Source organism: Staurois parvus, unplaced genomic scaffold, assembly GCF_062004578.1.
Source record: "Staurois parvus isolate SC_StPar_1 unplaced genomic scaffold, SC_StPar_1.0 ptg003601l, whole genome shotgun sequence".
In the NCBI taxonomy this organism is placed as follows: domain Eukaryota; kingdom Metazoa; phylum Chordata; class Amphibia; order Anura; family Ranidae; genus Staurois; species Staurois parvus.
Genome location: NW_028321397.1, coordinates 906,518 through 926,355, shown reverse-complemented (window position 1 = coordinate 926,355; position 19,838 = coordinate 906,518). Strand labels below are relative to the sequence as shown.

At 46.0% G+C, this 19,838-nt stretch overlaps 1 protein-coding gene across 2 annotated transcripts in view; it reads right to left on the bottom strand.

Moving 5' to 3' along the window:
• The window catches only part of SLC7A9 (solute carrier family 7 member 9), a 61,070-nt gene that overhangs the window by 20,929 nt on the left and 20,303 nt on the right, over nt 1-19,838 (bottom strand). For both annotated transcript variants that reach the window (XM_089667811.1, XM_089667812.1), the window contains exons 3-6: nt 12,133-12,280; nt 10,794-11,036; nt 7,097-7,222; nt 6,588-6,687 (exon numbers count right to left, since the gene is read on the bottom strand). In XM_089667811.1, coding sequence (XP_089523937.1) covers nt 6,588-6,687; nt 7,097-7,222; nt 10,794-11,036; nt 12,133-12,280 — 617 coding nt within the window. The remainder of the gene's footprint in view (nt 1-6,587; nt 6,688-7,096; nt 7,223-10,793; nt 11,037-12,132; nt 12,281-19,838) is intronic.

Below are 19,838 nucleotides of genomic sequence, written 5' to 3'. Positions count from 1 at the left end.
TATAGTAAGTCCCCCATATAGTAAGTCCCCCCTGTGTCAATTCACTTACCTTTGCTCCGCGCGTTCCTCTCGTATTCCCGCGCCGTTCTGGTCTTCAGGGAGGACTGTGAGGAGAAGAGTTCGTCACGCTGCCCCGCCTACATCCTGGCTGCCCCGCCTACATCCTGACAGCTGCAGAGTCCTGACGCCCGAGAGGAGGGAGGGGGCGGCCATCCGAGAGGAGGGAAGGGGAGAGGAGGAGAGGAGGCCGCCCGCCCGCCCGAGAGGAGGGAGGGGAGCGGGCGCCCGGCACACAGGAGAGCCGCATCTAAGTTTGTAAAGAGCTGCGGCTTGCCGACCACTGGCCTTGCGGGAGCCTAGCTCCGCGGGCCGGATTAAAAGGTCCGCCGGGCCGTATACGGCCCGCGGGCCGTAGTTTGCCCATTGCTGGTCTAGACTGTCCATAATGTTAAAAGGGCACCCCATTCTAAAATGTGAAAAACTATTCTAAGTTTTATATAACGCAGCAACATCCACACATGTAGGACACCCAACATTAGAGGTGATTTATTCTTCCAAAACAAATACACTTTTGCACACTGGTACTGACTAGTATTCCAGTGTTTCTCTTCTCCCTCAGTTTTTCTCCATCACTGAGCTAATGTGACCCCAGCACTGATGGAGAGGAGCAGGGGAGGGTCAAACTAGGATGCCTCCCATCTTCCTGAGACTGTGCTAGAAAGGGCCCTCTTCACCAACTATAAAGTTTATAGGACAAACGGCTAACTAGACCTCCCAGATATACGGACCATGAAGAATGATCAATTATCATCAGTGATCAATCACTGTATCTTTGTACCACCATTTTTCTATTTTTTTTTTTAATTAGTAAATGCATCCATCACAATGTAAGACAAAGTACATTTACTTATTTCAGGTACTTATATAGCGCCATCAATTTACACAGCACTTTACATATATTGGAGGAAACTGGAGTACCTGGAGGAAATCCACCCAGGCACAGGGAGAACATGCAAACTCCAGGCAGGTGGTGCCGTGGTTGGGATTTGAACCAACGACCCGAGTTCTGCCAGGTGGAAGTGCTAACCATTCAGCCATTGTGCTGCCCATAACAAAAGTTACTTTTATTAAATGTATCTTGGGAAGTAATATTTTGCCATCCATCATCTGTGCAGCTTTTTACTCTGGACTGGCTTATTGTATCTCTTTTAGCGGCTCAAGTAAACCACACTTAAAGAGCGATGACTGCGCATGTGCAACCTCAGAATGATGTTGGGTCATGCCTTTTAAAAATGTGTGACTGTAATTGAGAATGTAAACCAACTCTGTGTATGAGGAGCTCCCCAAACCTGAAGTACCCTGGTCCCCCCAAGGTCTAAATCTGGGCCTACCCACAAGAGCTCTTGGACCCCCAGTCAGGGCTGCTGTTAGAAACCATGGGGCCCCCTACAGCCAACCTGACAGGGCCCCCAAACCACAGCGCCCCATACAGTCAACCTGGCAGGGCTCCCCCCATCCCCACAAAAAAACAGTTTATTATGCTTCACCTATGAATGAACACAGTACCGATCACTCATTGTGTTCATACAGGAAAGGAAGGGGCTGGTAAATTACTGGAACCGATCCCCTGTATGTCTCTCTCTGCAGCAGCTGAAAGCCAGAGAAGGGGGGGAGAGGAGAAGAAGCAGTAGCTTTCAGCAGCTGCAGAGGGCCATACAGGGAATTGGTTTCTGCAGTTGCCCCCCCCCCCCCACCAGCGTGCTGCTCACCCTCCCTGTCCACATCCGCTTCACCCAGCTGCCTGGGCCCCCCTGCTGGCTTGGGCCCTGTACAGGAGAACTGGTGGTACCCCCTTATCCACGGACCTGCCCCCAGTACAGGGGCAGACTGACAACTCATGGGGCCCCCAGGCAATAGGGGCTCATGGGGCCCCTGTGTCCTTGCCCAAACTCAAACAAGCCTATGAAAAAGGTACCAGGGACATCTCATGGGGCCCCCTACTGACCCCGGGCCCTCGGGCAGTGCCCGAGTTTCCAAATGGTCAGTCCACCCCTGCCCCAGTACAATGAGCCCAGTGAAGTGCCACCTCTTGAAGAAACGTCTTCCCTCTGTGAGCATATTGTACCACACAGGTACTGGGTGCCACCATTCATTCCCGCGGGCCTCCTTAGCACACACTACAGAACAGACCGATCTATCGCTGCCAGCTTAATCGCTGTGCTGGAGCGTGGAAATCTCCACTGCCACGGAAGCAAAAGTGTTAAGATTGGCAAGAGGTTAAAACATGGGAATGAGTGGTGGCCCCCAATCAGCCATTGGTCACCACAGTTGACATGACTCCCCCACATACATCGTCCTATCATCTGGCTCTAACTCCCGGCATCTTACAGATGCCAAAATTGCGCAGTGCACTGTGCAGGCATGACCGTTCGTATACAATTAGAAAATAATTGTTAGTAAAAAGGGAAATAGGTTTTATGGCCAGAGACAACTCTTGTCTCTTGTGATCATAGAAAAAAAAAGTAGAAGGCAACAAATGAGCTCCTGCAGTAGTCCCAGGTGCTTGCCTGCCTCATTACCATAAGACGTATGGAGGTGTGATGGAACATATCGCCAATACTGCACATACAAACGTTTATTGAAGATTCAGCAAAAACATCGAAACCTCTAACACATTTCACACCCAACACCATTATAGAGCTAAAAGTGACTAAGTGATGTCCAGCATAAAACACATAACAGATTTCGAGTGTTCCCAAGGTGGTTTTGCTGAATCTTCAATAAAGGATTTCATTAGGCAGCATCACCGGTAATGTGCTCTTCCCTACACCACACATGCATCAAGGCTCCGAGATACCAGTACATACGTCCGGTTTTACCCGGACTCCCAGAATGCCCCATGGCATGCTGAACTCCTTAGTGCATCTGAGTTGGATCTCATAATAGGTCAACTGGATGGATCTGTGTCTCTTTTTCCAACTTATCTACAATGTAACGGTGTCTCAGGCCTCGTTATTGCATTGTGGGACACAGGTGGTGGGCATGCTTTTGCCAACTTGCAGGAACCCACATTTGCCGAAGCAGTTCAAGAAGTAATCTGGAGTGAGGGAAGTAGGCTCCGCCATGTTGTGACACCTGCGGATGTTGGTGTTTAGTGTTTTATAAGGCTTCAGAATTTTATGATGCTCGCATGTTGATGCAAGTGTTGATTTTTAGCGGTTTCTTTTTTCGGCAATTTGTTTTAAAGGAAAACTAATACTAGCTAAACTGGTAACAACCAGGGATTTTTTTTTCTGTGGGAACGCAGTTTCGCAACCCTCCCACACTGAATGTTTGTGATGGCAAGGAGTGCTGGAGTGTACTGGAGGGTCTACTGATCATGGGGGTGATGGGGATCTGATGGGGGTAATCTATCGTTGCTGGGGGGTCTATTGTTGCCATGAGGTCTATTGTTGTTGGTGGAGGATATATTGTTGCCTGGAGGGTAAATTGTTGCTAATAGGGATCTATTGTAGAGGGAGGGGTCTTTTGCTGTTGGCTGCTAGAAGATCTAGTGATGCTGGCTGATCTGTTGTTGCTGGCAGTAGTCTGTTGCTTCTGGGGTGGATCTATTGTTCCTGAGAGGGTATTTTGTTATGGGGCAGTCTGTTTTAGTTTTTCTTGTGATCATTAATACATTTCATAGAAATTACTTAGCATCACAAAGTAAAACTTGGTTCTTTATTCCCCAAGAAGGGCGGCACTGGGAGGTGGGTGGAGGTGGAAACAAAGGGACGTTACTTGGATGTGGGTAGGGGGTGGAAACAAAGGGATGGTACTTGGATGTGGGTAGGGGGCGGAAACAAAGGGACGGAATTTGGAGGTTGCTAGGGGGCGGAAACAAAGGGACGGTACTTGGATGTGGGTAGGGGGCGGAAACAAAGGGACGGTATTTGGAGGTGGGTAGGGGGCGGAAACAAAGGGATGGTACTTGGAGGTGGGTAGGGGGTCGAAACAAAGGAACGGCATTTGGAGGTGGGTAGGGGGCGGAAACAAAGGGACGGTACTTGGAGGTGGGTAGGGGGCGGAAACAAAGGGACGGTACTTGGAGGTGGGTAGGGGGCGGAAACAAAGGGACGGTACTTGGAGGTGGGTAGGGGGCGGAAACAAAGGGACGGTATTTGGAGGTGGGTAGGGGGCGGAAACAAAGGGACGGTATGTGGAGGTGGGTAGGGGGCGGAAACAAAGGGACGGTATTTGGAGGTGGGTAGGGGGCGGAAACAAAGGGATGGTACTTGGAGGTGGGTAGGGGGAGGAAACAAGGGGTGACTCAGAAGGGGGGAGCACCTACACCTATTCTCTGAGAAAAAAATCCCTGGAAATAACCAATAAAGGGCAACTTCTTCCTTGAAACAAAACCCGTTATTGGGATCTATATTCCTCCTAGAGTCTTACGCATGTAGAAAATTTCAGAAAAATGTAAAATTAAAAATTGCCACACCTCCTCAAATCTCATAGCTGTTAACTGGGGGTGTGGCCACAGGCAGAGCATGGCTGTAGCTGTAGACTGTATAGCATTCAATCTCTGCAGACTGATACATTGGCACAGAATGAAGTGTAAGGTGCAGTCACTGTACAGAGCTACTATAGAGGAAACAGTGCCTGCCTATGTAATGAGCAAACATACACTATACCTAGAAGAAAGATTTAGAATACATTATGGCACATCAATAATGATATTTACACAAGACTTATCTCATTCACATGTATATCTGAAAACCATTAACAGGGCTATGGATTCTCGTTAGGCAAATACAGTTGATTGGAGATTGAAGATGAATTACACACGTGGGACAGATTTATAGCCCTATACTAAGGCTTCCTTCCCTCCATCTGTTACTATGAAGATGGACAGGGTGGCAGGGAAGAATGACAGGAAAGTATGAGAAGAGGTGATGCCTACTAACACAGGTCTGCTTTAAAGAGACTACTTAAAAAAGTAAAAGGGATAATACTTACCCCTCCCCCACAGCACCAGCCATCCGCCTATGCTGCTTTGTAGTGCTAACCCAGCTATGATATCTTCAGCATCCAACGTGTCAGGGAGTGCTGGATGCCTGATTCCCCTCTGCATGACGTGGTTCCTTCAGCCAGCCCCTATGTCACCACAGGACAAGGGGTGTATTTATCACAAGGTGAACAAGGCATTTGCCTAGGGCAGCATTTTTCAGGGGGCAGCACTGCCCCCTGGAAGAAGAGTCACGCATGGCATGGGGCCCAGGTGGGAACCAAGAGAGACTGCAGGCTGCGTGACGGTGTATGCAGAGCCCCGACTCTCGTTCCCGGGGATGTCTGGAGCTGTGCAGATCAGTGTCTTTCTGTCTCTCCATGGGAAAAGGGGGGGGGGGTTCGGTGGCCGGTGTATGGGGGGCGGTAGTGGAAGGCTCTCTTGGGTGGTGGGGGGGAAGGGGTGTTGTTGGTAAATGTCAGGCTCTCTCCGCAGGAGGGGGGAGAGGGAGGTGGTGTTTGTTGGTGTCAGGCTCTCTCGGAGGGGGGGCACTAATATTTTTTGTGTTGCCTAGGGCAACACAGAACCAAAATACACCACTGCACAGGACACCATAGTGATGTTGGGGCCATCAGTAGAAACCACAGCATGCAATCCACAGTGGCATGCCTGCCCAGACTGGCCACAGGGTACACCGGGCTGGCTAGGAGGGGCGGCAGGGGCAGGATATAGCGGAAATGATCTCTCCGTTTCCCTCATGTCACCACTGGATTCCGGCTTCTCCTCCTCTTCCTCCTGCAGGCACTCAGCAGTTGCAGGAGAGAAATGGACGGATTGGTTCCTCTATATGCCGGTCCGCCGACCCTCCTATCCATCTCCAGGCCCCTGTGTGCTCTCCCCAGGACTCTCCTCTTCCACAGGACTGCCAGTTTCCCCCCTCACCTGCCAGCTGCTGCTGGGAATCTGTCAGGATGGAAAGCAGGGAAGGGGCCAGTAAATATGTAATTTTCAGTACGGATCACTGACTATCCATTCATAACTGAGGCATAGTAAACTGTTTACTATACTTCAGTTTATGAATGAATGGGAAGAGCTGTACAGAGCTATTCATTTCCATTCATTCTGTGCTGCTGAGGCTGCAGAGATGGAGATTGAGGGCTGTGTCGCTAAGTTCTCCCAACTGCTCTGAGTAGAGAGCGGTGACTGTCAGTTATTGCTCTCTGCTCCATCCCTCCAGCGCTCACTGGTGCACGGGGCTATGGAGGGTGTGGGAGTGACTGGCTCAGGCTCTCAGTGGTTCGCTGAGCCTGATACTGGTCCACGCTCCTGGGTGGATCCTGACCATATGGTCACCAGCTTGGACTGGCTCTGTGACATTATCCAACAGTGGGCTTTAGCTTGATGTCAGCTAAAAACAGGTCACAGGAGTGCAGAACAAATTTCACTCCTGCGATCCAAACAAGCTATGGCTGTACTTCTCCTTTAAGCTATTACATTTTGGAGCCCAAAGCCTATGTTACAGCTAGAGAGGTACCTTGTTTACACTCAGAATAAAAATACTTAGTAATGAAGACAAGTATCTAAATATTTGTCTACCTACCATCCATCGTATGCCCAGAGACCATTGTACAGAGCCAGGCCGATACCTCCTGCTGTGATGGAAGAACCTTCAAAGCTGTTCTCAAAATTCTGTGTGTTTCCTGGAGGAGCAGAAATGTTGTCAGTTTACACTATTTTCTGTCTGTTAACTCCAGTCTAACCTAAATATAGTGTCTAAGGGCAGGATGCAAGGATGAACCATACAGTTGTACTAATAGTAAGGGCCCAGTGGGGTGGTACAACACTGGGCCACATGGAGGTGGTACCCATACAGACTTTTAAAATGATGAAAGGGTGAAGGTAAGCTAAAGAGAAAAAGTTTACCAGGTTCAGGGTCTCACTGGAATCGTTCTGACAACCAAACCTACACGCCATGACTGCTTAGATGACCATCAACAGAGACCAAATGGCTCTGGTGAAGGTACCTTGTGGGGACTTGACCCCATGGGACCAGGGCATTCATATACTTGGAGCTATGGTGCTGATGAAATTCTGATGCGCGGTACCCACCTTGAATAAGCAGCACAATGCCGCTAACAATGATGATGATGACAATGATCATTTTGGCCACCGTCAAGAAGTTCTGGACGTAGCTGGCCAACTTCACACTCAGACAGTTCACCACCGTGATCGTCACTGCCAGACAGAAGGTAACAGAACTTGTTAGATTTAGCATCTCTGTCAACCATATCAGCAACATTTAGAACCTTCCCACCGTTCTTCTGGCACATCTAGAATGTGAAGGAGGAGCTGTGGACACTTTCCCACTGTAGGTGTCATAGAAAAGCACGGCGTAACAGATAATTAAAATAAAAGGGATCTCTGGGTAAAACACTAGATGTAGGACAAGGTGGAGCTCTTTACGTCTGGAGGAAAACACATTTAATCTCCAAACATGGAAAGGTTTCTTCACAGTGAGAGCTGTAAAAATGTGGAATAGACTCCCTCAAGAGTTGGTTCTGGCCAGCTCAATGGATCGCTTTAGAAAAAAGTCCTGGATTCTTTCTTAGATACACAGAACATAACTGGATACTAACCAGGGGTGGACTGACCATTTGGAAACTCGGGCACTGCCCGAGGGCCTGGGGTCAGTAGGGGGCCCCATGAGATGCCCCTGGTACCTTTTTCATAGGCTTTTTTGAGTTTGGTCAAGGACACAGGGGCCCCATGATCCCCTAATGCCCGGGGGCCCCAAGAGTTGTCAGTCTGCCCCTGATACTAACATTTATAGGTAAAATTGATCCAGGGAATATCAGATTGCCTCTCGGGGGATCAGGAAGGAATTTTTCCCCTGCAGGAGCAAATTGGATCATGCTTTGCTGGGTTTTTTTTGCCTTCCTCTTTTTCCCCCATCCCCTTTACTCCTAAGCCTTTTACCATCCCCATCATTTTTTTTACTTTCCCTTTCTTCTCTATTTTATAACTTTTAAACAGACTCCCTCCTGTTTCTCTTATATAGTTCTCTACCGTTGATACTGCATTTCATTCCACTGACGTACACGGTACTGATTATCATGTGCCATATGCATTGTCTCATATACTGTATATCATCCTATTCATGAAACCAACACCCCATGACATCCTCCCTCCAGGCACATTCTCCATTGGTGGAATTCTTATGGTTTGCCAGAAGTACGCCTCATTTTGCTCCCTAGCAAACATATGCTTCACCACATGTGAATAATTCTGGTTTACCTCTATTATTTAAGAAGTGTGTTATGTAATATTGTAAATTCCTGAATGGGTTTGTAATCCGTTCTCTTAATCTTGCACTCAAAAATCTTTTGAATAAAAAAAGCTTTCATGATATTATGATTGCCTAAATATTTGAATGGTACAGTCTAAAGTCACTTTCAATTTTTGTTTGGGTTGAAACATGATTTAAAAAGTGGAAGTATACTCACCTTCTATCCAGTGCTGCAGTCTCTTGGAGCTCTCTGACAGCCGCTGTCATCTTCAGCCGGAGCGGCTTCCAGGTACTGGACCTCAGCCATTTTCATTGGCTCAACCAAGATGACATCACTCTCGTTTGAGTTCATTCATCTCGGCATTGCCGGAATTTGCAGACTTTAAGTGATTGACAGCTTACAAAATTTTGTAACTGATCAGGTGTTTTGGAGCGGTTTTAATACGTTTTCATGTGTTTGTCCTGCTATTTTAGAGTTTTAGGTGCATTCCTGCACAGTCCTGATTTGGGGATCCCCAGTGTTCCCGGGAACCCACATTAAAGGATGAGTGATGCCATTGGTGCCTAGGCAAAGAGAGAAGCCACAGTCTAAGGGGACTATTTTTTTTACAATTTGTAAAATGTTTTACTTCACATTTTGCACATGGATTGGAGAGGGGTGGCAGATAGTGGTCACTAGGATGTAGTGTGATCTTGCATTTTAATGCAAAAATGGATTTAAAACTGAACTCCATGCAGGTCTTTTCTCTTCCCCAGGCTGTGATTGGGCAGTGAAAGGAGAAGCAGAAGACTGTCAAGTGTATCTCTGTCACCCTGTTGTCCTCTTCTATCTGCAGGTCATTGCAATCAGTGCTGGGACAGGTTCATTCAGCACCCAGGGCTAAGATGCAGAACTGAAGCTCCCCCCCTCCTAATATATGATGTAGAATTGATGCACTGCCCTGTGACCATTCTCTGCCCCCTGTTGCTTGGTTGCCATGAAGTGTTCACTACACATTTGGCCAATTCCTTTCTTTCCAGCACCAAGAAAATGGTGGCACATGCATGGTGTATTTTTTGTGTCAGCTGTGGGTTGAGAGTGGACATGCTGAAGCACATGTGACACTCGGCCTTTTGGATGAGATCAAGTGTAGTATTTGTTCTTATCAGTGTCCAGTAGGGGCGCTCCGCCATCATTCTTGCTTTTAGGCGAGGATGGTTGGCTGTATAGTACCCCTGCTGATATGATGGGGGCTCTGAAGGCTAGAACTGTCTGGAAGAGAAACTGAGGCACCCACAAGCTGTTGGGACCAAAGAGTAATTCCCACTGGAAAACCGGAGGGGCCCCAGTTCCTCCTGATTTGAGCGTATCTACCTTGTCTGGCCGCGGTCGGGGAGGCAGAGAGTCCGGAGCAGTGCCCCCTGAGTGGCTGCCTCAGGGGTATCTTAGTAGCACATGGGGGTGGGATCCCAAGTGTGAAAAGTGCACATGGTCACTGATCCAAAAACACTTTTTCTGCACTGCGCCTTTTAGGGCTAGACCTTTTGACAATTTTTTTGCTACAGGCCTCAGGGTCTAGCCAGTGCACAATTGCACGGCCACTTATTTATGTATTTATTTTTCTCCCACGTTTTGTCACCTTTGACTTTTGTGCATGTTTTTTTCTCACTAGGATGGAGGGTGTGGGTTCTCGGCCTGCCCTGACATCTAGGGGGAGGATGCGTGCCCATCAGGTTCCTTCCTCCCCTGTCCCTGAGGAGGTCTCTCTTTGGGTGAGCCCCCTGACCTAGTACTTGGTGGTTGGCTTTGGCTAGACACAAGGAAAGGGGTCCACCAGCCCTTTTGGCTAGGTGGATCATGTGGAATTCTTTGTCCCTGTCAGGAGCCTTGCGCCCCGGGGGATCAGGGTAGAGGACCTACCCCTTTGGGGGGTGGACTAAAACACACCCCTAAGTGAACTTTTTTGTGTTGGTATTTTGCACTTGCACATATTTTGTCCACTTATGGGTTTTCTTTTTTTCGCACCTCCGCGGAAAAAAAAAAGAAAATCAGTAGCTGTCAGAGCAGACATGAATCTGTACCCTGCTCGTGGCTAGCCACTGATTTTGTGATTGCATGCAGTGAAGGGGAGCTTTTCCTATCACTGCACCCTTGGCAGCTGTCCCTCCTGTCCACCCCTTGTCCCAGCAGTAATTGCAATGCAGCACAGCTGATTGGCTCCTTGTGCTGCTACTCCCTCTCATAATGAGCTCTGCTGTACAGGGACTGCAAGAGACTGATACTAAATCAAATGCAGGTACTTACACTGATTGCATTAAATACATGTAATGATGTGTTAATGAATACAGAGCTGCATTCATTTGTGTATTTTACATCTGCATAAAGTTCAGCTGAAGTCAATGTAATCTGAAAGCTTACTAGTAAAGTGTACTTTAAACATAGAAAAAACCTTCATCTTTACAAGTCCTATTTGGTCAGATCTCCTGACCGTAGAAGGTGGAACCCTGTTGCCTTCTTTTAGACACACGTGATATACATACTTATGGCCGCTGCTGCCAGACATTTGATGACCACTGGCGGGGGCTCACAGCCAGGATAAAACGGTGCCGATGCGTATTCAGCAAAGCTCAAGCAGATGATGGCAAATGATGAGGGCTTCATGACGATGACACTGGACCAGGAGAAGAGGAACGCCGGGATGGGACCAAAAGCCTCCATGAGGTATGGGTACTCCCCACCAGATTTTGTGATCATCGTACCCAGTTCTGCAAAGCAAAGTGCACCTGTGGGAAAATACAAAACACCAGAAGGGGGTTACTCCAACTGGCCTTTCCTACACATCTCCTGCATAGCTCTAAAAAAACATATCTTCTTTGGAGGGATGGTCCCTCTTTTAGAGTCAAACCACTTGGTACTGGTACTAGTCTTTAACTGTAATTCTGCTTTTGGCCTAAAATATAAACTTCCATTTAGCACAGTGGCTAAATGGTTAGCACTTCCACCTGGCAGTACTAGGGTTGTTGGTTCAAATCCCAGCCACGGCACCACCTGCCTGGAGTTTGTATGTTCTCCCTGTGCCTGCGTGTGTTTCCTCCCACACTCCAAAGACATGCTGGTCGGTTAATTGGCTCCTGTCTAAATTGGCCCTAATATGTTTATGTATAGATGTAAATTAGGGACCTTAGATTGTACACCCCTTGAGGGTTAGGGACTGATGTGAATGTACAATATATATGTAAAGCGCTGTGTAAATTGATGGCGCTATATAAGTACCTGAAATAAGTAAATGTACTTTGTCTTACATTGTGATGGATGCATTTATTAATTAAAAAAAAAAAAATAGAAAAATGGTGGTACAAAGATACAGTGATTGATCACTGATGATAATTGATCATTCTTCATGGTCCGTATATCTGGGAGGTCTAGTTAGCCGTTTGTCCTATAAACTTTATACTTGGTGAAGAGGGCCCTTTCTAGCACATTCTCAGGAAGATGGGAGGCATCTTAGTTTGACCCTCCCCTGCTCCTCTCCATCAGTGCTGGGGTCACATTAGCTCAGTGATGGAGAAAAACTGAGGGAGAAGAGAAACACGGGAATACTAGTCAGTACCAGTGTGCAAAAGTGTATTTGTTTTGGAAGAATAAATCCCCTCTAATGTTGGGTGCCCTACAAGTGTTGATGTTGCTGCGTTATATAAAACTTAGAATAGTTTTTCACATTTTAGAATGGGGTGCCCTTTTAACATTATGGACAGTCTAGACTGTCCATTATTTTAAAGGGTGCCTTGGGACTGTCCACAATTTTAGAGGTTGTCTTGACTGAAAAAAGGTCGAGAAACGCTGCTTTAATGCATGTTCTTTAAGCCCTGTAATATTTACCTAAAATGCCAATTACTCCACACCCGGCCCAAACAATGAGACATGGTCCCACAGCACCTGTGTTACGGAGGACAGATTTAGGGGAAATGAAGATGCCTGATCCAATGATCGTTCCAACAATAAGGCTGATTCCACTGAACAGACCAACCTGCAGATAGGAGACAGAAAAAGTCCAGTTTGACATTAACAAAGTACTTATTACGATTAAAGAATAGTTAGAGGTTACATGATACTTTATTCCCCATATTGATGAGAGAGATGCACTTTGTAGTGTTCACACAACTATTTATTTAGACCCTGTCCCAAGGAGCCTAATACAGGTGAAACTCGAAAAATTAGAATATCGTGCTAAAGTTAATTTATTTCAGTAATGCAACTTAAAAGGTGAAACTATCTTGCAGTGTATTCCTCTCCATTCTTCCTCAATTCTCGGGGTCCTTGGTTTCCAAATGAGATGCAAAAGTTGCTGTCATCAGAAAAGAGGACTTTGGACCACTGAGCAACAGACCAGGTCTGTTTTTCTTTAGCCCAGGTAAGACGCTTCTGACGTTTGTTGTTCAGGAGTGGCTTGACCAGAGGAATACGACATTCGAAGCCCATGACCAGGATCCGTCTGTGTGTGGTGGCTCTTGATGCACTGACTCCAGCCTCAGTCCACTCCTTGTGAAAGTTCCCAACACTTTTGGATGGCCTTTTCCTGACAATCCTCTCCAGGCTGCAGTCATCTCTGCTGCTTGTGCACCTTTTTCTTCCACACTTTTCCCTTCCACATAACTTTCTATTAATGTGCTTTGATATAGCACTTTGGGAACATCCAACTTCTTTTGCAATTACCTTTTGAGGCTTTCCCTCCTTATGGAGGGTGTCAATGATGGTGTCAGGTCAGCAGTCTTTCCCATGATTGTGATTCCTACTGAACCAGACTGAGAGACCATTTAAAGGCTCAGGAACCCTTTGCAGGTGTTATGGCTGAATTAGCTGATTAGAGTGGGACACTTTGAGCCGAGAATATTGCACCTTTTCACAATATTCTCATTTTCTGAGATTGTGGATTTGGGGTTTTCATGAGCTGTAAGCCATAATCATCACAATGATGACAAATCATGGCTTGGACTATCTTGCTTTGCATGTCATGAGTCTATCTCATATATTAGTTTCACCTTTTAAGTTGCATTACTGAAATAAATGAACTTTTGCACGATATTCTAATTTTCCGAGTTTCACCTGTATCTCCACCAGAGCATTACAGACAGTAATTGGTGGCCACCCACCCATCTCTGGAGTCAAACCTTATGAATAGATAGTAACCCAACTACTTATCAGCCAAATTTAAAAATCGCACCAGTCATGAAAACCTGAGGATGCCCCAGTTGACAACAGGAGTATCAAAGTGCACACAAGGACACAAGAAATGATAGAAAAGATGGTAAGCTGGTTTGGCCACAATCCAAGGGTAATAGTCCAGTCCAAGTTCATATGTTCTGATGGGAACGGAGCAGTGCTCTACTAGAACAATATAAACTTTTAGAGCCGATATAGTATGCAGCACTTAATATTTCATCAAGCCCTGCCCACGAGGAGCTTAAAGCCTAACAGTCCCTCAATCATACAATCTAGGGCTGATAAAGTGAAGATATACAGTATAGTGAACTTTTTACAGAGCACACAACTCTGTGCCCGTGGAGCCCATGGAGCTTACAGTTATACAGACCCTCTTCTAGAACAAAGAATAGTTACATAGTTAGTTTGGCTGAAAAAAAAGACTAAAGTCCATCCAGTTCAACCATAAAAAAAAGTTATTATCCTATACCCACAGTTGATCCAGAGGAAGGCAAAAAAACCCAGCAAAGCATGATCCTGCAGGGGAAAAAATTCCTTCTTGATCTCCCGAAAGGCAATTGGATATTCCCTGGATCAACTTTACCTATAAATGTTAGTGATCAGTTATATTCTGTGTATCTAGGAAATAATCCGGGCCATTTTTAAAGCAATCCACTGAGCTGGCCAGAACCAACTCTTGAGGGAATCTATCCCACATTTTCACAGCTCTTACTGTGAAGAAACCTTTCCGTATTTGGAAATCTCTTTTACTCCAGACATGTGCCCCTTGCCCTCTGTGATGACTGTGATGTGTAGTTCCACCCATAATACTTCATCATCATCACACTCTCCATCAACTAGGTCCTCTTTCATACTCGCTCTGAGATCGCTTCTCACAGAGACAGACACCACCACCTTTCCTATTTACTCTGTCTCTCCTAAAGAGAACATAGGCAGGAATATTAATGGCCCAGTCATGTGAAGAATGAAGCCAAGATTCAGCAATACCAATTAAATCATAGTTCTCTTCATGTACCAAAGCTTCCAACTCACCTGCTTGGCTTGGCAGGCATCTGGCATTGGTGAACAAACACTTTAATTCTTTGACACCTTTTGCACACATATTTTGCATATTTTTTTTTTTTTTGTACAAATGGTACCAATTCCACTGGTTCTTTGTAACATGAGAACCTTCTTATCATCTGCATAGCATTGCCCCCATCTTTCCCCATTCCACCTACCAATAAGGACTGACCCCTGTCTGATCTGTCTGCCCCATTATAATCTAATTCTCCCTCCCCCCTTGATCCTAGTTTAAATATTCCTCCAGCCGTCCCCATAAACCTCTCCCCAAGCACAGCAGACCCCCTTCCATTTAGGTGCAAACCATCTCTAGCATATAGGCTGCACCCCAATGAAAAGTCAGCCCAATGCTCTAGAAACCCTAATCCTTCCCTCGTACACCAGGACTTTAGCCATGCATTTAGTTCTGTAATCTCCCCCTGTCTTTTCAGAGTTGCCCATCGCACAGGTAATGATTGAGAGAATATCACCTTGAAGGTCCTTCCCTTCAATTTTCAGCCTAGTTCTTTAAATTGATTCTTAGGGAGCCTCCATTGGTTCCAACATGGACCAAGACAGTTGGGTCATGCCCAGTCCCTCCCAGTAATTTATCAACCTGGTCTACCACATGCCAAACCCTGGCACCAGTGAGACAGCAAATCATTCGATTGAGGCGATCCTGGCGACACATTATTCTATCAGTCCTTCTCAATATAGAATCCCCTATTACCACCTGCTGTCTAGGCCTTCCTGCACTACCCTTACCACCCCTCCCAGATAGTCTGCCCTCCCGACTGTTAGGGATAGCAGTGACATCCCAGGCTGCCACTCCTGAGCTTGCCATCCCCACATTTTCACCCAACTTGGCAAATCTGTCTGGGTGCTCAAACCCAGGGCTGGCCTTCCTTTTCTGTGAGCCCTACCACTCCCTCTCATTACAGTAACCCATCTTCCTACCTGATAATACTAACTAGCCCGTCCACCCTCCACATCAATCCCATTAGCTACCTGCTCAGAGAGCAGAAGACCCCTTTAAAGGTTGTCGGTTCTGCCCAGTGTTGAAACTTGCTCCTCCAGATCTCTAAAGCGAGCTTTCAGAAAGGCAACCCGCTCACATCTGTGGCAGCGGTATCCATCCTGGAGCTGTTGCTCCATTGTTGTATACATGCAGCACACTGTGCACTGCACAAAACCTTCAACCCTGCTAGCACTCCTATCCCACTTACAATATTACCAATAGGAAATATCAGTTGTCACTTACAGGTAAGTAGACTCCTGCTCAGGGGCAGACTGACAACTCATGGGGCCCCCGGGCATTAGGGGATCATGGGGCCCCGTGTCCTTGCCCAAACTCAAAAAAGCCTATGAAAAAGGTACCAGGGGCATCTCATGGGGCCCCCTACTGACCCCGGGCCCTCGGGCAGTGCCCGAGTTTCCAAATGGTCAGTCCGCCCCGGAGTCCTGCTATAATCTCCTGTTGTGTTCAACTTTTTTTTTTAACTGCACTGAATCAAATGTCCACTTTGTCAAAGTTCCAGCAAGCAAAATACAGGCAACCTCAAGAATGAGCAAGCTCAGAGTGAGCTCTGCAGAAAGTTATATAGGACCTGGAGCACCTTTTAACCCCTTAATGCTATATAAAAAGTGACAGAAAAAGTAATTTAAAAAAGAAAAGTTTCTAGCAAGACCCCAAATAAGAAAATAAAGCAACTAAAAGCACCAGCAATCAAAAGCAAAACAGTTTTTCACTCTCCACTCCAGGGGCGGACTGACAACTCATGGGGCCCCCGGGCAATAGGGGATCATGGGGCCCCTGTGTCCTTAGCCAAACTCAAAAAAGCCTATGAAAAAGGTACCAGGGGCATCTCATGGGGCCCCCTACTTACCCCGGGCCTTCGGGCAGTGCCCAAGTTTCCAAATGGTCAGTCCGCCCCTGGTCTGGACCCAACAAGACTAACCTGTACACCGAGATAAGATAACATTGTATTCCGTAGGCTCCACTTGACACTGGTAAGTGACCATATTGTCTGGGCAGACTACTTACCCCGGGCCCTCAGGCAGTGCCCGAGTTCCCAAATGGTCAGTCCGCCCCTGCTCCACTCAAATTTCCCACTCTCTTTGGCTTCCAGCCAGCAAAATCTGCCAGTCAATCTATCTAAACATAAAAAAAAACATGTGCTTACTGGCTAATTGTTAGAAGAGCTGTGATATTTGAAAGAAAACAAAAGTTAGATACCCTGAAATGTGCAATTTGTGACCCAGTCTGTGACTTCTCTGAAACAGCTGTGTAGATGTTCTGTACAGATTCATGGGCCGGCCATTGATTAACTAAACTGGAGGGGCTTGGCATTTACCTACTCCCTCCCATTCCGGGTGTCAGGAATGGACTTGCCAATAACGGTGGGACTCACCTGCCTTGTGGGCTGCAGTACCAGGGCTGGCCAGCGGGTGCTCTCAGCAATCAGAGACTCACCCCTGCAGTCAGCCAAAACACCTGAAGCTGATTGCAGGGGTTGTATTTAAGGAATGGCCAGACTCACAGTCAGGGCTTTGGTGTGTGTTTTTCCATGGGCCCCTGTATCTTGTAACCTGCATTCCTGTTCCTGCCTGACTTGTTGCCGACCCTGCCTGATCCTGACCTCTGCTGACTTCTCCTGTTTGATCCCTGGCTTGTGACCCTGACCATTCTCTCCGCCTGCTCCTCCTGTACCTACCTGCCCGATAGTTATCGACCCGGCCTGCCTGACTACGTTGTACTCTATATGTGTATGTACCTGTGTATCTATATCAGTTTAGGTTTGGGTTTGTTTCACCTTGTTGTATGTATTTGTGTTAGCTTGGGGTTTGGTGCACTGCGTTTATGTTTGTATTGTTAGTCTCAATAAATTATATTATTTACTATATCTGAAGCCTACGTTTCCCTGTGTCAGTCCACACACTTCTGGTCACACCCGCATCCATGACACCGGGCTTTCCTTGTTAAACTGTATAGACTTTGTATGGTGAATAGGTTTTGGTTGAATTAGAACCCCCTGGCTCTCCGCAGCATAACCAAAGCCGGTGTATCACATTCCTAGAATCCCGATTCTCATTTCGCCTCGTAGACTTTGCACCCAACAATAAAAGTTCTCCGTTTCACTAGTTGCCCAATTTCTAGATCCCTTTTATGACCCTTCATAAGCAATTTGTGAAATTTATCAAGCACAATAAAACATTAACCCTGTGACCGCAGCAAGGTTTATGTCTCCCCATATGTCACAAGCAGCTGTACATTGCAAAAGTTACCATATCTTGTATGAAGAGGCTGAAGCTCAGTTATATAGTGTTCCATTTGGATACCGGTTAAAAGGCATCTATGTCGTAAATAGGAATACATAAGCAGATGTCTCACATTTTTCACATACATAGTCTAATCCTCCAGGGAGTATAAAACTTCATGGGACAGAACTTTGATCATTAATAAAAATGGAAGGAGTGAAAAAAAAAAAAAAACAGTCAAAAAACATACAGGGATATTTTAAGTGGGACTTCAGCCAAAACTTCAAAGCCAATTTTTTTTTTTACCCTTCTCTACTTTATCAAATACGTTTGTTTCCCATAAGTTGGTTGTTTGTATGAGTTTTTCCAAAAATCAATGAAATGACTGTACATGGCATTTAAAATATCTCAATGATTACATAAATACATAAAATATCTACTGCCAAGTTGTGCATTTTGTAGCTTGCACAATGGCAAAGCCACCAATTGGAAGTTGAAAGCATGGAAGAGGCACTGGGACTGATGTGAGTTCACAGCACTTATTTATTTCAGGTACTTATATAGCGCCGTCAATTTACACAGCACTTTACATATATATTGTACATTCACATCAGTCCCTAACCCTCAAGGGGAGTACAATCTAAGGTCCCTAACTCACATTCATACATACACATCACATACTAGGGACAATTTAGACAGGAGCCAATTAACCTACCAGCATGTCTTTGGAGTGTGGGAGGAAACTGGAGTACCGGAGGAAACCCACGCAGGCACAGGGAGAACATGCAAACTACAGGTAGGCGGTGCCATGGTTGAGATTCGAACCAACGACCCTAGTACTGCCAGGCGGAAGTGCTAACCATTTAGCCACTGTGCTGCCCACTTCCACCCTGAAGTACTAGGGTCGTTGGGTTGAATCCCAGACACAGCACCACCTGCCTGGAGTTTGCCTGTTCTCCCTGTGCCTGAGTGGGTTTTCTCCGGGTACTCCGGTTTCTTCCCACACTCCAAAGACATGCTGGTAGGTGAATTGGCTCCTGTCTAAATTGTCCCTAGTATGTGTATGTATGAATGTGAGATAGGGACCTTAGATTGTACGCCCCTTGAGGGTTAGGGACCTTAGATTGTACACCCCTTGAGGGTTAGGGACTGATGTGAATGTACAATATATATGTAAAGTGCTGCGTAAATTGATGGCGCTATATAAGTACCTGAAATAAATAAATATGTTGTCTTTTGCTGGTTTTTTCTTTTTTTTTTTTGCAATAGTCACTTCAATGACTCTATCCATTTTATACCGATGTTCTGTTGTATAATCACTCCAGCATTCTTGTTTTCCTTTCCCAAACAGTTAATTCTCTTCTGCACATTGTGGATATTCTGGCTCCTGTTTGTCAGCATTGTGTAATGTGTGTACCAATCATCAGTGCTCATTCTTTGTGCACTGTGCCGGAGCATCAGATAAATCCTGGACAAGCCTTGGACAGGTATGACCTCGTGACTCTGTGTGTTTTGTCTTAAATGACAACTTTCAGTTTCCATCCCCTTCAGTCACTGACCTGAAATCCAACTTTTTGAACATCTGCACTTTAATTCTTCTGCTACCAGAGCTTTTTTTTTTTTTCTTTTCTTTTTTTTCTGCACGTGTTTAAAAAACAATCATTTTAGGCTTGAAGATTAGTTAAAACCCCCAAAGAGTATACATTTCCTGAAAGCTGCCACCCTGGAAAATAAAATTTGATCGTTCCTATTTTTTATTTCACGCACTATTAGCGCAACAGTTTACGGAGTGCAAAATTTCAGTGAAAGACACATAAATGTTAATTTTAGGAATGCAAACGCTATATATTATGCAATTGTTTGGTAAAATCTAAAATATGCGGTTGTGCTCAATAAACTCAAAAAAGCCTATGAAAAAGGTACCAGGGCCATCTCATGAGGCCCCCTACTGACCCCGGGCCCTCGGGCAGTGGCCGAGTTTCCAAATGGTCAGTCCTCCCCTGGATGTGAATGTACAATATATATGTAAAGCGCTACATAAACTGATGGCACTATATAAGTACCTG